Source organism: Euleptes europaea, chromosome 6 (assembly GCF_029931775.1).
Source record: "Euleptes europaea isolate rEulEur1 chromosome 6, rEulEur1.hap1, whole genome shotgun sequence".
Lineage (NCBI taxonomy): Eukaryota > Metazoa > Chordata > Lepidosauria > Squamata > Sphaerodactylidae > Euleptes > Euleptes europaea.
In genome coordinates, this window is record NC_079317.1 from 49431226 (window position 1) to 49447189 (window position 15964).

At 44.4% G+C, this 15964-nt stretch overlaps 1 protein-coding gene across 1 annotated transcript in view; it reads left to right on the top strand.

Moving 5' to 3' along the window:
- The first annotated feature begins 1006 nt into the window (after nucleotides 1–1006).
- PAK6 (p21 (RAC1) activated kinase 6) overlaps nucleotides 1007–15964 on the top strand; it is a 39955-nt gene continuing 24997 nt past the window's right edge. Inside the window, exons 1-3 of the mRNA XM_056851531.1 lie at nucleotides 1007–1085; nucleotides 9176–9384; nucleotides 12336–12944. Coding sequence (XP_056707509.1) covers nucleotides 9181–9384; nucleotides 12336–12944 — 813 coding nt within the window. The 5' untranslated portion in view covers nucleotides 1007–1085; nucleotides 9176–9180. The remainder of the gene's footprint in view (nucleotides 1086–9175; nucleotides 9385–12335; nucleotides 12945–15964) is intronic.

A 15964-nucleotide genomic window follows, 5' to 3' on the forward strand; every position in this document is an offset into this window, starting at 1 on the left:
TTTAAAAATCGCGTCAGAGTCCATGAAAGCTCCCTCTGTGAAAGTTGACCTCTGATGCAAATCCTCACTAGATGCGGAAGTCACTGTCTGTTAATTGCTGAATCGAGGCAATGTAATTCTTGCCGCACATGATTTCATATCACATCACCTGATACCTTTGCCTCTCCCCTCCGGAAACTCCCACTTGTTGTAAAATTGTAGATTGTGAGCTTTTCAGGACTGAGACTCCCCCCCCATCTTGCTTACATTGGTTCTGTTCTATATCTGACATGGGGATTTTTACATCTTTCCCATAGGAGGAACATGATCCTACCAGCAGCATGGATAGGAAGGGGAATCATACTGCTCCTGTTCCTGGGGGTGGGGGGGCAGGTTGACCCAGTTGCCGTGCCTCCTGTGCTGTTCCTGCCAGTCTGTTTGGGTTGGCAGCGATCAGCACATGGGTGCCAGACAGCTGCATCTTTCTGTTCAGAAACACCCTTTGTGACATTTAGGCAGTACAGGAGGTAGATTTTGCCTCCTACTTGAAAATAGTTGGTTATCCTTTCCGAGCCTTTTCTTTTGCCAGGCGAGTGGTTTTCCATGTCCTTCTGCTGAACAGGGAGTCACTGAGGACCCTCCCCCCTCCCCAACTTTTCTTCCAGCTCAGCTCTCCTCTCCTCCTTCTGAACAATCGGATCGTCTTTTCCCCTTCTACATCTGTGCCTGACCCTTTTTCTTCCCTTGCTCCTCCTTCCCAGCTGATCCCTCCCTCTGCTCTGAATTTGCCGGCTGGGGTTTTTCTCGTATGCGCTGGGAGACGTGATAGCCTTTGGAATAGTATTATCTATGAGAAAGCTATATCTGGAGTTGAGAAATCTGATGCGACTCCCTGGGCAGCAGGGATGGATCGGGGAGAGCATTTCAGTCTCCGGCAGCTTTTCCTTTATGGCAGTGACTGATTACTTATGCTTGTGGCATTTCTTTCAGTGCAGATGTGAGCAGCGAACGGAAAAGGCTAAAGACGAGTAGGTGACTCAAATAATCAGAGTCTGGAGCACATGCTATGTGTCAAAAGGGACCTTCTTTAATTGCTTAAGCCTCAGGTAGGGATTTTACATTTACTTACAAGTCCCAGTCTAATATGAATTAAAATCGTTCTCGTGTATTCTTTTTCTGTTGCATCCCAAAAAGTGTTTGGCTTAGGGCTTTTTTTCCCCCTTCAAAAAATGCAAATATACTCCAGCAGCATTGAAACCTGATACTTAATGCATGAGAATTGCAAGGAGTAATTGACTGATTTAATGGTGCTGCCCCAACTGTCAGTGAAATGTAAAACCTAAGCCAATTATTACAACTGAAAAAGGATTTGAAAACAGCCCTGTGTTTCATATGTAATTTTTTGATCTGGCCATTGTTCCCTTAAACGGTCCCCACCTGTCTGATATGAGGCTGTGATCTAAGATTGCTTGTGGGAATGCAAGGGGAAGCTGAGCCATTATTTGTGGGCAGTTGGATGCACTTCAAACATCCTCATCACTTGTGAACAAATATATGGGTGTTGGGTCTGCACTGGAATACGGCACTAATGGTTTCATGTGCGCTCATATGTGAAAGGTATGCGTGCCTCTCTGATCCAAGTAACTGTTGCATGTCTGGTGCAATTGTCATCTTTGGGAATCTGCAAATCTAGTGGTTAGGTTATGGCCATCTTTGTGGCTATATGCTTGCAAGGTGGCTGATGTGAAAATATTTAGTCCATAACTCAGTCAGACTGAGTCACAGAGGAACGCTACTGCTATTATAACTAACCATGATTGTTGTTCCTTCATTTATTTTCAAAGCACTCAGAATTGCACAAGCATTTCTGGGAACAAAAGAGAAATAAATGGGCCCTGATCCAAAGAATTGTGGAACTAGTTCTGTGAGACCAGTGGAGGTTTACACCTGAAGAAAAATAATAGCTGCCCCACTGTTGCATGACAAACTACTTTTTGTTACCAAAGGGAGCTTATAATGACCTTATGATATGGGATGAAGGCAATTGTACAAAGCAAAACATGCAAAAAACTTCGCTAGACTAACATAAGCTGCTTGCGATTCCTACCTTGAACACTAAGCGCTTCCTTGAAGGCCCAGTGTATTATCCACAATACATTTCCTCCATGTGAGAAATCAGACATGGTAAATCTGTATGACTAACTACATATGGGGTTCACATCATTTCTCACAGCACAACAAAATTTCATCTTGTGGAAATCTACCCCCAGTATAGAAGTGATTTGAACAAACAAGGGAGCAGCTATGAAGAAAGAGCAAATATTTTCTTTTCTTTTTTTAGTATTTTTATTTTATAACATACTTTATAAAAGAAAGATAGTATCATTCACTCAAAAGGATGAATTAGAACATTGGGACAAACAAAGAATAAATTAACTAAAACAAAACAAGAACCTCCTAAATTAAACCTACAATACCCTCAATAGACTACTATTACTACTACTACAACTAAAAGGTAAAGGTAGTCCCCTGTGCAAGCACTGGGTCATTCCTGATCCATGGGGTCATTCCTGACCATGGGGTGACGTCACATCCCGACGTTTACTAGGCAGACTATATTTACGGGATGGTTTGCCAGTGCCTTCCCCAGTCATCTACACTTTACCCCCAGCAAGCTGGGCACTCATTTTACCGACCTCGGAAGGATGGAAGGCTGAGTCAACCTCGAGCCGGCTACCTGAAACTGACTCCCGTCAGGATCGAGCTCAGGTCGTGAGCAAAGCTTGGATTGCAGTACTGCAGCTTTACCACTCTGCACCACGGGGCTACTAATATTACCATTTTATCATCATCATCATTTCATTGTCTGCCTTTCTTGCTGAGACTTGAGGTGGATTACATAGTGTTAAGTCAAGTACAACCAACAGGATGGGACATCCAATGATCAGTACAATAGGGTTCGGAGTAGAGAAATCTGAAAACAAAGCAATCTCAAACAGAGCCAAAACAAAGCATGAGCTTTTAAACATGGTACGTTAAGTGGTAGACAACTACCTAGTCTGGAACATACAGCGATAGCCAGCAATATATAGTGTAGGCTACAGTCACTATCCCTTTACCATTGCAACTTTCTGAACCATTTCATTGCTGACCCAGGGCTAAATTGTGGGACAAGGCATAATAACCATGCTACTTAACACAGAATAAGAGAAAACATTTTATTGGAGTTAAATGGCCACAACTTAAATTGGCAATTGCTGAAATTGCATTGGTGCAGCGTGTGGGCTGCATCATGAACTTTGACTGTCCCCATGCGGCCGATGTGCACTTCCTACCCCCAGCGAGCCCGCTGGGAGTAGCAGGGATGGCAGTACTGGAAATTCACCTGGGCATGAGCCACTTGGTGTTCCCCTGTCACTTGGCAGGAGGCTGCCAGAACATCCCCCGAGCTGGGCATGTCCATCCTGAAACCTCTCCCCAAACCCCTTAATGGGATCCCCCACAGGAGGGGAAGGGGCACACAGACCGCTTTCCCCCAAAACTAATCCAGCCTCATGCTTATACTGCCAAAGAGCCGGGCAGGGCCCATGAAACCACTCAGCTCCCGCCAACGCAAATTACAGCTGAAGCCAATCCATTAGGCCATGCCTAATGTTTTGTAGCCATATGTCCATGCCCCATTCGGACAGGTGAACACCATCCAGCCGGAACATGGCGGCCTGCTTGAAGGAAGTATCCCAGCGCCATATGACCATGCCTCCTAGGGCAACCACTACCATGCGAATGGCATTAGTGGCTTTTCAACTTGCAACATCCAACTTCCTTGTGCAAGCGACCCGTCTCCATGAGCGTCACTCCAGCATATCTGACTATCCATTAATAGTGCTAAGGAACTGTGCCGCAGCAACCCGCAAATCGGAGCAAGCCATGTCCGAAAGCTCTTTCCCCTTGCTCACACTCAAGTCATTCTCTTCCAGCTATATAATGAAGGCATCTGGAACACTGCTGTGCAAGGCCCTTTGAAGTAGGATGGGCATCAAGGAAGACCAACACATGCCCCTTGTGTCTATCCAAGTTATCTGGAGTGATCCATCAAGGCCCAGGTGCTTGCCCCAACCAGATGATACAGCGTACTGGCCCGCCCAGTATACAATACTGTGCCCGCAGATCCAAACCCGCATCAAACATGTCACTGAAACTCAAAGAGATTAAATAGTGTCCAGGTGCAGCCTGATGTACCCTCTGTAGGATGTAGATTTCCACCTACCGATGACTTGGATCTGGCTGGCAGGCAAGCCCAACCCAGCAGCTGCAGTGGCAGCCCCAATCCAAAACGAATGGGCCCCAAACCTGTCCGGAGGTAAACTAATGCCCTCCAACCCTTTTCAGAATACCTGAATAAACTGGAAGCGGGTTAGCAATGAGCTACCATTATGAATAAGAAGAGGGCCCGCCTGGCTAGGTCATATTTTCAGAAATGCTTTAACCGCTCTTAAAGGGCATGGGACAAGGCTGTGGGCTGAGTGTAGCCTTAACAGAGAGCCTTTGCCAGATTGATCTCCTTGGTGCCCCTCGTCTGGGGTGGTGGAAGAGCCCGGGACCTGGCCCCGCTAGGCACCCTCTTAGCCTTGGGAGGCATAGCATCAAGGCTAGTCCAAAAGGCTGGAAAAAGGGATGGGAGGGTAGTTAGTGCTTTCTGCTAAGCCTGCAACTGTAGCTGTGATTTTAGTCTCTTCCCCCCTTTTAGCAAAGCTGGGGGGGGGGGCGCTGGCGTTTTCAGCCCCTTGCCGAGCTAGAAAAGAGATGTCGACAGAAGGGAGACCCAGCACCACCTGCTGTCCTGGCCTCTACTGAGCCCAAGAAAAGCCTCTGCCACTTGCTTTCACCGCTGCCGGTCTGCCGTTGCCTCTTCTCCCTCTTCATCCTCTTCAGGCTTGCCCAATCCGTCTCCTGACAAAGCTGGAGATGACTGAAGCCCCAGCAGGGCAAGCCCCTTTATTTAAACAGAGCAGGCTGACCGGAGTAAAAACTCTGACTTCAGCGTTTGCCCGCTTAACCACCTTCCCCCACCCACGGCTCCCGGAACGTTCCATTTGAACCCTAACCGCAGCCGCTTGTTGGGGGCGGCAGAGCAGCTGCGTGCGAGTGACGAGCAGAAGGCTTGCTCACCGCTCCCACACACCAGCCGCTGCCCAAAATACCCCCAGCCTGCGCCTCCCCTCTGCCTCCTCCCTCAACCCCAGGCAGCAAAGCAGACTCCCGGTAAGGTCCGGGAATCCATGCTTATAGTAAGTCTTATTTACCTGTGCAAAAAGCCCTTTTGAATAACTTCTACATAATAAAGTTGGGTCATTTATGCATGGGTACTTGTACTCACGTTCCCCCCCATCTGACTCGGTTGTTCCTTGGAGTTCTGCATGAGTTTTCCATCCATTCGAGATGGCCTCGTACCCAGCCCTCACAATGTCTGGGTCTCCCCATTCCTCTGTTAACCCAACTCTTCCCTCTCCCCTCACCTCAGCCCGGCTGAAATCTCCATGCAGAAGGCAAAGGACACAGATGCTGGGTTTCTCTCACAGCCAATCACAAAGTAGTGTGTAAAGAGGCTGGGATTCAAATACTTCCTACTTCCTTGGAGCTTGTTCTGAGCAAAAGAAAGGCTTTTTAAAACCTAGGCTTGGATTTCTCCCCCCCCCTTTCCTTTCAGATTGCTCCATTTTTTGTTTTTTGTTCTTAAAAATATTTTTTTTATGCGGCAATTGGGTTTTTTGGGGGGGATTTTCTCTCACAGTGAGCACTGCGAAGTAAGCCAATTACAAAGCAGCATTTAAAGGGGTGGGACTTGAGTTGAGCTTGGAGACTTCTGGTGCAGAGATTCCCAACTGGAAAGTGTGGGTCCAGCCAGCAACGAACCTCAGGTAAAACTCCCATGCATAAATGGCCTTAGAATTATGCAGATGTTTGAATACAAGCGATCACACGAATCCAAATGGGTTCAAATTGTTGTGAGCATTGTCCCTTCAACAAAAGAGCAAGTTTCATGATTGTAGAGGTGTCCTTGATTTTGCCAACCCAGTCATGAACCTTGGGGACTGAATTTGATTTCCAGTATCTCACATAAACAAATCTAGTCACTGTGATTTGATTTAAAAGAACAGATTGAAGCTCTCTCCAAAAAGTCGCTGCTTAATTAAGAAAAAGTAATTCTGGAATCGTAGGCATTTCTCTACCATAGCCAATCTGATCAATTCAGTAATTCTCATTCGATAAGAGCAAAGGTTTTTTAGTAACAGATGCAGGGCACATTTGACCTTCCCCTTCTCTACATTAGTACCCAAGTCTCGACAATGCTTTTTTCACGTTTTAAGCATATGTATTGGAAGAGGCATGACAAGCGATCCCCCAAAAGCGTGCAATCACAATTTTGCCCAAAAGGGCAACGTGCATTTTTTACCTCCGTACATGTGTACCAGAACCATATGTGTGTTTTGAAGCTAGAATATATGCATATTGTCTCTTTCAAAATGGTGATTGTGCATGTCAGGAGGATTGGGTGTGGTACTTTCTCCTTGTACACATGGTCAAATGTAATGCCTGAAGAGGACTAATTCCACCTGCATTCAAAACAGCTTTGAGGAGCATGATCTTTGGGGGGATTATTAGGCATGAAACTCCCACACCATTGGTCACGAATTAATAAAAAGGATTATTCATAAACTCTACAGCTCATACACTTGCTTAATGTCAAAGGCAAGTCCTGGTCTCTTCTGGGTAATTCTCATACAGCAGGTTCAGACATAGCAATGAACTCAGCATGCTCCTGTCTACTGATCCCCAAACGTCTGTTAGCTGCTGTGCCTCAGAATCAATTGTTGTGACTCACAGGGTTTGAGTTGCTGTATTAAGATCCTAGGGTTGAGCCAGCTCTTGTGTTTGTGTCTGAAATGCCTCAGGAGGAACTGTACACAGGAGAATGCAGTTACAGGGGAATGTTGTGATGTGGGGGTAGCCTTCTGCTCCTCTAAAAGCAACATTATGCCTTGACATTATGACTTGCATTATGAATGTCATGGTATTGCTTTGAATATGTGAGAGGAACCTGGGTATGATTAAGGTGGTCTACCTGGCAGAGTCTCCAATTTGCTAGCCAAACACTGGCTTGTCTCTCATCATGCACTGTTTGCTAGAAGGTCAGCAGCAGGGAATCTGATGTAGTTTGTTCTTTTTTCTCCAGTCAGCACTGGTCTCCACAGTTTTTACCACTGGGATGCTCATGCCTTGGGTTTGCTCAGCTTGTCCCGAGAGCAGGAACAATTCCAATACATCATTCTTGGGCAACATTTGCATCTTGTCCATTCTTTTAGAAGTCACTTTAGGTTCTCTTGTGGGCATTGTGATGTAGTACACTGGCATGAAGAATTTGATCTCATTCTGTTGTGACTGTATAGTAAAAATGCCATTTGGCATTATGGACTGTTCTGATCCCAGGAAACAGGGCAGTAGGGTAACGAATGCTTTAAGCTTATCCGCTGTATTTTATTGGAAGCTGCAGCATGTTATAAGAATACATGGACCCTATAGGGTATTACTGCACTCATAAGCCCAACACTGAAGTGAACATGGAATGCAAATGTTGCCATAAATGTCTGTCTCTGCTGCAGTACAAATTATTCTCACTAGATTTACACTCTGCCTCTGACCCAGATTTTAGAGAATAATAACTAAACCATGGTACTGAGGAGGCTCAAGAGAGCTCCTTGTGAAGCTGAAGAAGTGTGCAGGCAACTGAAAATCTGCTGAACAGGAAAAGCTCCACAAAAAGCTGCAGACTGCCCAGGGTTGGTAGGAAAAAAACTGGCAAGGGTCCATGGAAGACCCGTGGTTAGATGACATGTAAAAATGTCAGCATTCTAAACAGCATCTTGTTTGCAGAGGACTAGTTTGGGCACCTTTTCATCAGAAAAACAATGAATAGATAATATCATCAACAATAATAAAATGGTAACAAGAGGAAGAAAGCAGAAGAAAAAGCTTTCAGGTAGCTTATTCATAAAAAAAGAAGAAAAGGGGGAGAAATCAGAAAAGGTATCAATGTTTGCCTTCCTTCCCCCAAGTTTGGACTTTCTTGGAGTAAGACTTCTTCCAATCTTCGTTAGGGACTCGATATTGCACTATTTGCACTAGTTAGGTCAGTATATTACCAAACATCAGAAAATGAGGTGTGATGTTTTGCATAACTTGGAAGAGCCTTTAACGTAAATAATGTTGGAATTTTAAAAAATCATTTAGATTGTGACTTAAAGGCTGCTTGCACAGTCCTTGATTGAATTTTCAGTCCCTCCTATACGGAACTGTTTCACAATTGAGCTATTGTTGACAGTTCGTATATGAATGCTTGGTCCCGGCGCTGAATCACTTTATCCTTAGATATTGCACCCAAAGAAGGGTAATAATTAGTGCTGATGCAAACATTTTATCTTGTTCCAAAGCTCTGACAAATTATGAATCTTTATTTTTCAAATACTAACTAATTGAAGGTTTGGAAGAATTCAGGCTAGAAGGAATGTACCCAAATGTTTGGAAAACAGGAGCTGAACCAGAAAAAAGAGCGTAAACTGACTATACTCTTGGTGCTGTACGCCTCAAAAAAACCCAACGCCATTGCCCCAGTCCAGCCAGGGAGATCCACATGCAGAAAATACCTTCCCGTTCATTACCTATGTGGATATAGCTTAATATGTACTTTGGATCTGCATTGTGGTATTATGCCCAGCCCCCAATGAACTATCTCAATGGGTCTTCTGATATGGACGCAGATCCCCAAGACACGTGGCCAAGACATTCTTATTTATTTTATTATTTGATTTCTAGCCCACCTTCAATCCCTAGCCAAGGCTCAGGGCAGGTTACAAGAGTCCATTATAATAAAACAGTTAAAATCTAACATCTCCTAATTGAATTATTAGAACAATAAAGATATTTTAATCTAATCTAAGTACAAAGATGGCGTTCAATCCATAGTGCAGTTGCTGGAGAATGCAACAACTTAAGAACCCACACCATGGGACCAACAGTGTGGGGGAGACAGGGGGGAGGTACGGAGGCCAGCAGTGATGACACTGATGTTATTAGTTCCCCATAAGTAGAGCTGGATCAGAGCCCGTGAATCCAATATGTTTGATCTTTTGTGATCCAGGCACTATGTTCCGTAAGAAGAAAAAGAAACGCCCTGAGATTTCTGCTCCCCAGAACTTCGAGCACCGTGTACACACCTCGTTTGATCCTAAAGAGGGAAAATTTATTGGCCTGCCCCCTCAATGGCAGAATATTCTGGACACCCTGAAACGGCCCAAACCAGTTGTAGACCCATCAAGGATCACCCGAGTGCAGCTTCAGCCTATGAAGGTGAGTATGAAATATTAATGCTCCTCAAGAGTTTTGTTTATCCACTGACATGAATGAAGCAGTCCCTTCTATACAATTCTGTTGGCAGATTATTCTGATCAGTAGCAAAAACCTGCACAAACAAAGCAGTGTGGAGTACTGGAAAACCAGGGTAAAATGCTGTCAAAGCATTTTTCACTACCCTAAAAGTTACGGGAGTTCTAGTAAAAGATGTTCATTCACTTTAATGGTTGTTTCCATTGCACAATGGATCTTAATGATGAGAGGAAGGGGAAGTCAGGATATAGGCCTCAAGAAAGTTTGGTCTTTTATATACAGAAGTTATCTGTTCCGATGTTATAAAAGGAGAAGCAGTACTAGTGTGGCATGGCTGTGATTCTGCTTAGCAGTAATTAGGGTGCTTCCAGGTGGATGCTTTTTCCAGGGACATTGATATTGCTCAGGAAACAGAGAGGTGGGGGAAGAGCAGTACCTCATGGAAGACATATTACCTAGCCTAGGGGGTCATCAGAACTGTTATTAATTCCATGCCTCAGTTGCAATATCCCCCCCCCCCCGCACCCAATCTTCACATTGGTAATATATTAGGATTAGCAGCTCCCAATACGGGGACCAGTACAGTCCCAACATGGATTGCAGGGACTGCACGAGCACGGATTCCACCTCCATCTGAAAGTGTTCTTGGACTGCCCTTCAGAAAGGATTAGAGAGCTCACATAGCCTAACTCATATATTTTCCAAGTTTCCCAAGAGTGACTTCTGATCCTGTTTGCTCACAAAATGATAAACTGTTCCAACTCAAGAGGCAATGGTATTTGACCTACCTGGATATTATCTTAGTCCATGCAGGAAAACATACCTATCCTGTGTAAAGAAACACTACATGATATTCTAACCTCCATTGTGTTGCAGTAACTCAGGAATTGTCAGCATGGTAGATTGTGACTTGGCGTGAAGCTAAACAGTCAATGGAGCTTATCAAAAAGGCTCCTTGGGCTGGTGTGTGTTTCTTTTTCTTTTCTTTTTTTAATTGGCTGTTTTTCTTCTGGCTTTTTCCGTTTCACTGCATACACAGAAATAAGCCCAGCCCATCTGCTTCCAGTCTCTGAAGCTAGTTGGGCGGCTGACAAACCATTTCAGATTGTTGACAAAAAAGCAAAAGAACACAGTTGCGTGTCTACACAAGCAGGCAGATATTTTACCCTGACAGACAGGGGAAGAGCTTTCTTCTGATGGCTATGTTTCATGTCCCCCCGCCATGAGAAAATGTGTATATTTGTGTCCTGACTGTTTGAGAATTTCCCCCACCCACCCCTACAAAAAACACCCGGAATACTTCTCTTCAATGGCCAAAAAAGGTAGAGAGGCTCTTGGGATCAGCTTAGGGTTGCCAAGTGCCAGGTGGTGGCGGGCAAAACCCCACCAATCCACCTGGCTGCCCGCTGACCAGTTGAGGGTCAGCAGGCAATGCGTGCACTCGGCGACACGTCACTTCAGGTTGACACCTGAAAGTGCTGCATCACAAAGGGGCCGTTTTCGACTCAAACTCCCAGTTGAGTGGTAAAGGCCCCTTGCGATGCAGTACTTCCGGGTGCACACGATCCCCCCCCCACCTCCACTCCAAAAACATCCTGCCGAAGGAGAAGGGGGACCTGGTAAGCCTATCATCAGCCTAACCCTAGCCTATGCTCCTGGAAAGAAGAAGCTGGTGCTGCCATATACCTTGGAGTGGCACTACTGAAGTTCTTCTGAGTAGCTGCTGCCCAGGGTAGCCACTGCTCATTGGAAAGAACAACATACAGCGTGTGGGCCTCTGCTGTACATGGCAAAGCGTTCACGCAAACTGTTTTCTTGTATGGTTGTGGCAATTTTAGCTGGGGTTGCACCAGCAGAGAAAAGACTATTGGCAGTCGGGAAGAAATCGGCTTCACACAAACCCTAACTCTTAACCATGCTTCCATGGAGTTGAATTTGTAAACAGCAACTTGGCTGATAACGCGTGTGAACTGTCTGACATATTAGCCAGTAGCATGCACATGTGACTGAATCCACCCATCTGCACCACTTTGCAGTGAGTCATATACGCACATGGCACTTTCCGTTTATGACTTCTGTCATTAATTCAGTTTGTATTTTTATTGAAGGTGCTGACATGTTAGCAAATAGGAGATTTCCTTTCACTCCAAGGGAAGATTATTCCATCCTGAACAGGCATGCTGCCAGAGGAAGGCACTGTTGTGCCTTCCTGTGGAGAAGTAGATGATGTCCATGAATTGACAAGACTTCTTGCTTCCTAAATAAATGAGATGGCTAGACCACAAGGCACATTAGGTGTATAACAGAGTTTGCCGTTCAGAGGGAGAACTGTGGATATTGCATTCTAGAATTAAATGCAATTTGGTTTGCCTCATGGCCGTTTCTGCACTGTGGGAAAGTTTTGAATGAGCTAACAGTTTTGAAATCATCATCACTGCAGATATAGCATTGCCAATTATTCTTTCTCAGCACTTCAGAGTATCCTTCACTAAGGGGCAACAGGCAGAATGAAAAAGACTGTGGAATTGTACAGACGTAGTTGACTCATCATGTGCAAATGTTTAATGTGGGCCAAACTCCCACCTTTTTCTTTTTGCAAATTGCCTGAACAGATTAAAATCAAACCTCGTTTATGGCTGTGTGAACTGGACCTCACACATGGTTTCACAAAGAATTGGGCATTAAAAACAGCAGCAGGGAAACTGCATGCCTGGCGACTCAAAGGTTTAGCACAAGGTAGATTTCACAACACTTGCCTAAGGTAGGGCTGGTTGTATAAGCAAAATCACAGATTCCAGTGAGACATAAGGTCAATTCACGCATTTGATACTGTGGAAAGGGTAAAAGGTGCCCTTTAGAGCCACATGGAAAAGGGGGTACAGAACTCTGATTTTGCTTGTGTATTTCTGTGGCAGACTGTTGTCAGAGCCAGCACATTCGAAGTGGAAGGATACATCTCTGGGATCCTGAATGACATCCAGAAGCTTTCCCTCATCAGTTCTAACACCCTGAGGGGGAAGAGCCCCACAAGCAGGAGAAGAGCCCAGTCCCTGGGACTTCTGGGAGAAGATGGACCTACTGAAGCTGACTGGACAGACAAATATGGAAACTACCTCAACTGCAATGGTGGAAGCAAATCAGCTCGAAGGCAGACTTTGTGGCCAGATTATAAAACCATGTTGGACGACCAAGTTTACTCCAATGGCCTAGTAATGAAAGCACAGTCCCTGGGGCCTTCAGAATTCCAAGGTGCAAACAGCCGCTTTGTCCCGTTTGCTCCAGGTTTTCAGCACCAGCAATACATCCCGGTTCTTGATGTAAACAGAGAAGATGCTGGAATGAGAAGGAGCTCTGAAGAACGCTATCCTCAGACTTGCCAAGGGGGACAAACTAGTACAAGGCCTTCCGGGGAAGGTAGTCCTAGCTCCAAATCAAGGGAAAACAGCTTGAAAAGGAGGCTGTTACGAAGTGTGTTCCCCTCATCCAACACTTCAAACAAAGCAGGAAGCAACCAACAAATAAAGGTATGTTTCCTGACTGCTTGAGAATGTTACTGTTTGCTTCCCAGTTCAGTTCAGTTCAGTTCTGAAGGTCAAATATCTCTACATCTTCTAAAAGATTAAGGTTAATATCAGAGGCTTATGCTTGCATTATGAATCTGAAGTAGCTATTGGCTTACATGTCCATTGGTGTCAAACACATAACAAAAGTTTTGGTATGTGTACGGTAGATGCTGGCAAATCCTCTTCCACACACCTCTGTTTCCCTTTTGTTAAAAAGGTAAATGTCAAGGTAGCCAAAACAAACAACCAAACAACTCCCATGTCTCTAATCTCTGGTTTGCCAGTTTCATTGTCTTGGGACTCTTGGGTTCTTGTTTCAAAATATAGGTTCTTGTCTGCTGTAGTTATGCAGAAGTACAAGGGAAAATTGATGATGGAGGGAGACAGGCTTTCCAACCTCCAGGCATCCCATGGAGATTTCCTGGAATTACAACTGTTCTCCAGACTATAGAAATCAGTTTCCCTGGAGAAAATGGCTGCATAGGAGGGTGGACTCGATTTCCCAACCCAGAGTTGGCAGCCCTATTGGGAGATGAGTGGGGAAATGGCCAGAAGAGGACTACATAATCCCTCCTGATCCCTTCTTCACTCATTTTTGCCACTTCCTGGGACTGCTTTTGATTTTAAAAAGGAGAGGAGGAAATGAAGAGGGAAGGGTAGATATGAATGAGCGTCTGGTCCCGTTTGGCCCTTTTGGAACTTCTTTGCCCTTCTTGATGTTCTCCAGAAGCTTAAGCCTATTAAACTGTGGAATGTCACACAGTCTTAATTTTCCCAATCTGCTTTAAAAAAAATCAGTTGCTTAAATTGCCTTTCTAGTTCAGTCTCTCCTCCCAATTAAGTGAGTCCAGCTCAAGAGCACTTGATTTACAGGAATTTCCAATAACCACTGATACTAGAACAAATTCCAAAATAGCATCCTTCATTGGCCAAGGAGAATCCTAGTAGAGAAATATATAACGTGATAATAAATGGTTTGGGGGTCCAACCTCCCTGGAAGTTATACCCTCTGACCTGGATGTCCTTCCCGTTAACAAAGATGAAGAGGATCAGAGTAGGTGGTAGTTATTCAGTGTAGTCACAGGGCAGGTTGTAGCAATTCAGGGAAAGGCATTTTGCATACAGCTAAGAGCTCCTAAGGTTCCAGGGCCACATTACGGATGGTGCAGTTCCTGAACAGATAATAACTTCATGTACCGTATTCTATGCATACTTCATCACACAGGATGACAGCATACACGTCTCTTTTACCATGAGTAAATGAGAAGCTATAAAATGTAAGAGAATGTCATGCAGACTGATTCCTGCTGGTCCTAATACAGAATACATGTAGCAGGACATATGTGTACTCACTATTGACAGAAACAGAGTACACATGGGCTATGCACAATCTTATAAATCAAAGGTGCTACTTGGGTTGGGAATGGTCCTGAGCTCTGGCTTTGAAAATGCTGTCTTGGTGCTAAGTACAGATGAGTCTTGGCTTTGCTTATGCCTCACATACACCCGAATCTTCTATGGCATCGACTAGAGATAATTCAGACTTACTACTGTGACTGCAGTCTTAGGCCACAATCCAGAATAGCAATACATATATCCAGGCTAGAGTTACATTGTCCAGTGCTATTCCTCTTCATTGCTGAAGAGAAAGTTACTGTTCCATTTTTAAACATCTACATCCGTAGGACACCAACAGCCAATCAAGTTCTGTCTGCCTGTCTGCATTCTTGCCTCAGTTGTCCTTTTTTCACATTTCAGGCTCTATGAGGTTAACTTCATAACCAGGTTTTCTTCTTCTGATTTGAGGGAGGGGGCAGAGGATAATTCGTACTCTTCAACCTATGGGCTAGTTCATACCCTGCAACTGTCCTGTTTCAGCTAGGATGGACCCACTTTCTGGGTCCTGTACTAGGGAAAACCCCTGTCCTGATTTTAAAGCAACTCCATTTTATTTGACATACCAAAATCCAAGAAAAAGCATTACAAACAAGCATTCTCTATATGTGTGTTTATACCATCTAGAGCAGTGGTTCCCAACCTTTTTTTGACCAGGGACCACTAGGACTTTTTTGTTCGGTGCAGGAACCCCAAGGTTCAAAATAAAAATTCCGAGAATTTGAAAATAAACTTTAATCATAACTGTTAGTTAAACATTAAACTTAGAATAATATTTGAATATATTTTTATAATAGAGAACTTTTAATTGAAAATATTAATTTATTATGGGTTTATAACTTTGTTTCGCGGACCTTAATTTAGTTCTCGCGGACCCTTGGGGGTCCATGGACCCCCGGTTGGGAACCAGTGATCTAGAGAATCCTGGTCCCATTTTACTGCTGAGGAAGACTGAGGCACAGCAATAAGAAAACAGCTCAAGCTGCCTGTATCTCCGTATTTCTGAGGCACTTTGCTTATGCTAATATCTAAACACTATACATAATAGCGTCATTGTCTAAGTTCTCATCAAGATAAGCAATGACATTGGCACAGCACAGGTTTGTTAAATGCATTTGCCGGTTTTTCCCCCATCGAACTTTCTATGACAAAGCCTTGGTGTTAAATGTTTTTACTATCGGTTAACCCTTTCTTTCCAGCCACCAAGCAGTCGTCTAGAGTTGCAGTGGTCCTGCAATGCAACCTTGAACTGTTGGGAGATGAAATTTGGGCGAGGAAAGGGCTTTCTTTAGTCATACACAAGCAAGCATGCACACACCCAAGTTTCTTTCTAGAGGGGAAAAAAAGAAAAAGCCTTATCTTTCAATTTGTTGCCATTGGTGTGTGTAAATACCTTTGTTGCTGACACAAAAGAAATGGAAGGGGAAGGAGGCCCCTTATACCTGAAGTCCCTAGCTAAGCCCATGCTCAGAAGGAAACCTACTCTTGAATTCAAGTGCATTGGGAGCAGAAGACTGCAGTCATTCAGTGGAGAGTTAAAGGCTGTTCTTCCTGTATTCCAAGACTATGCCCTGGTGTTGAAAGTA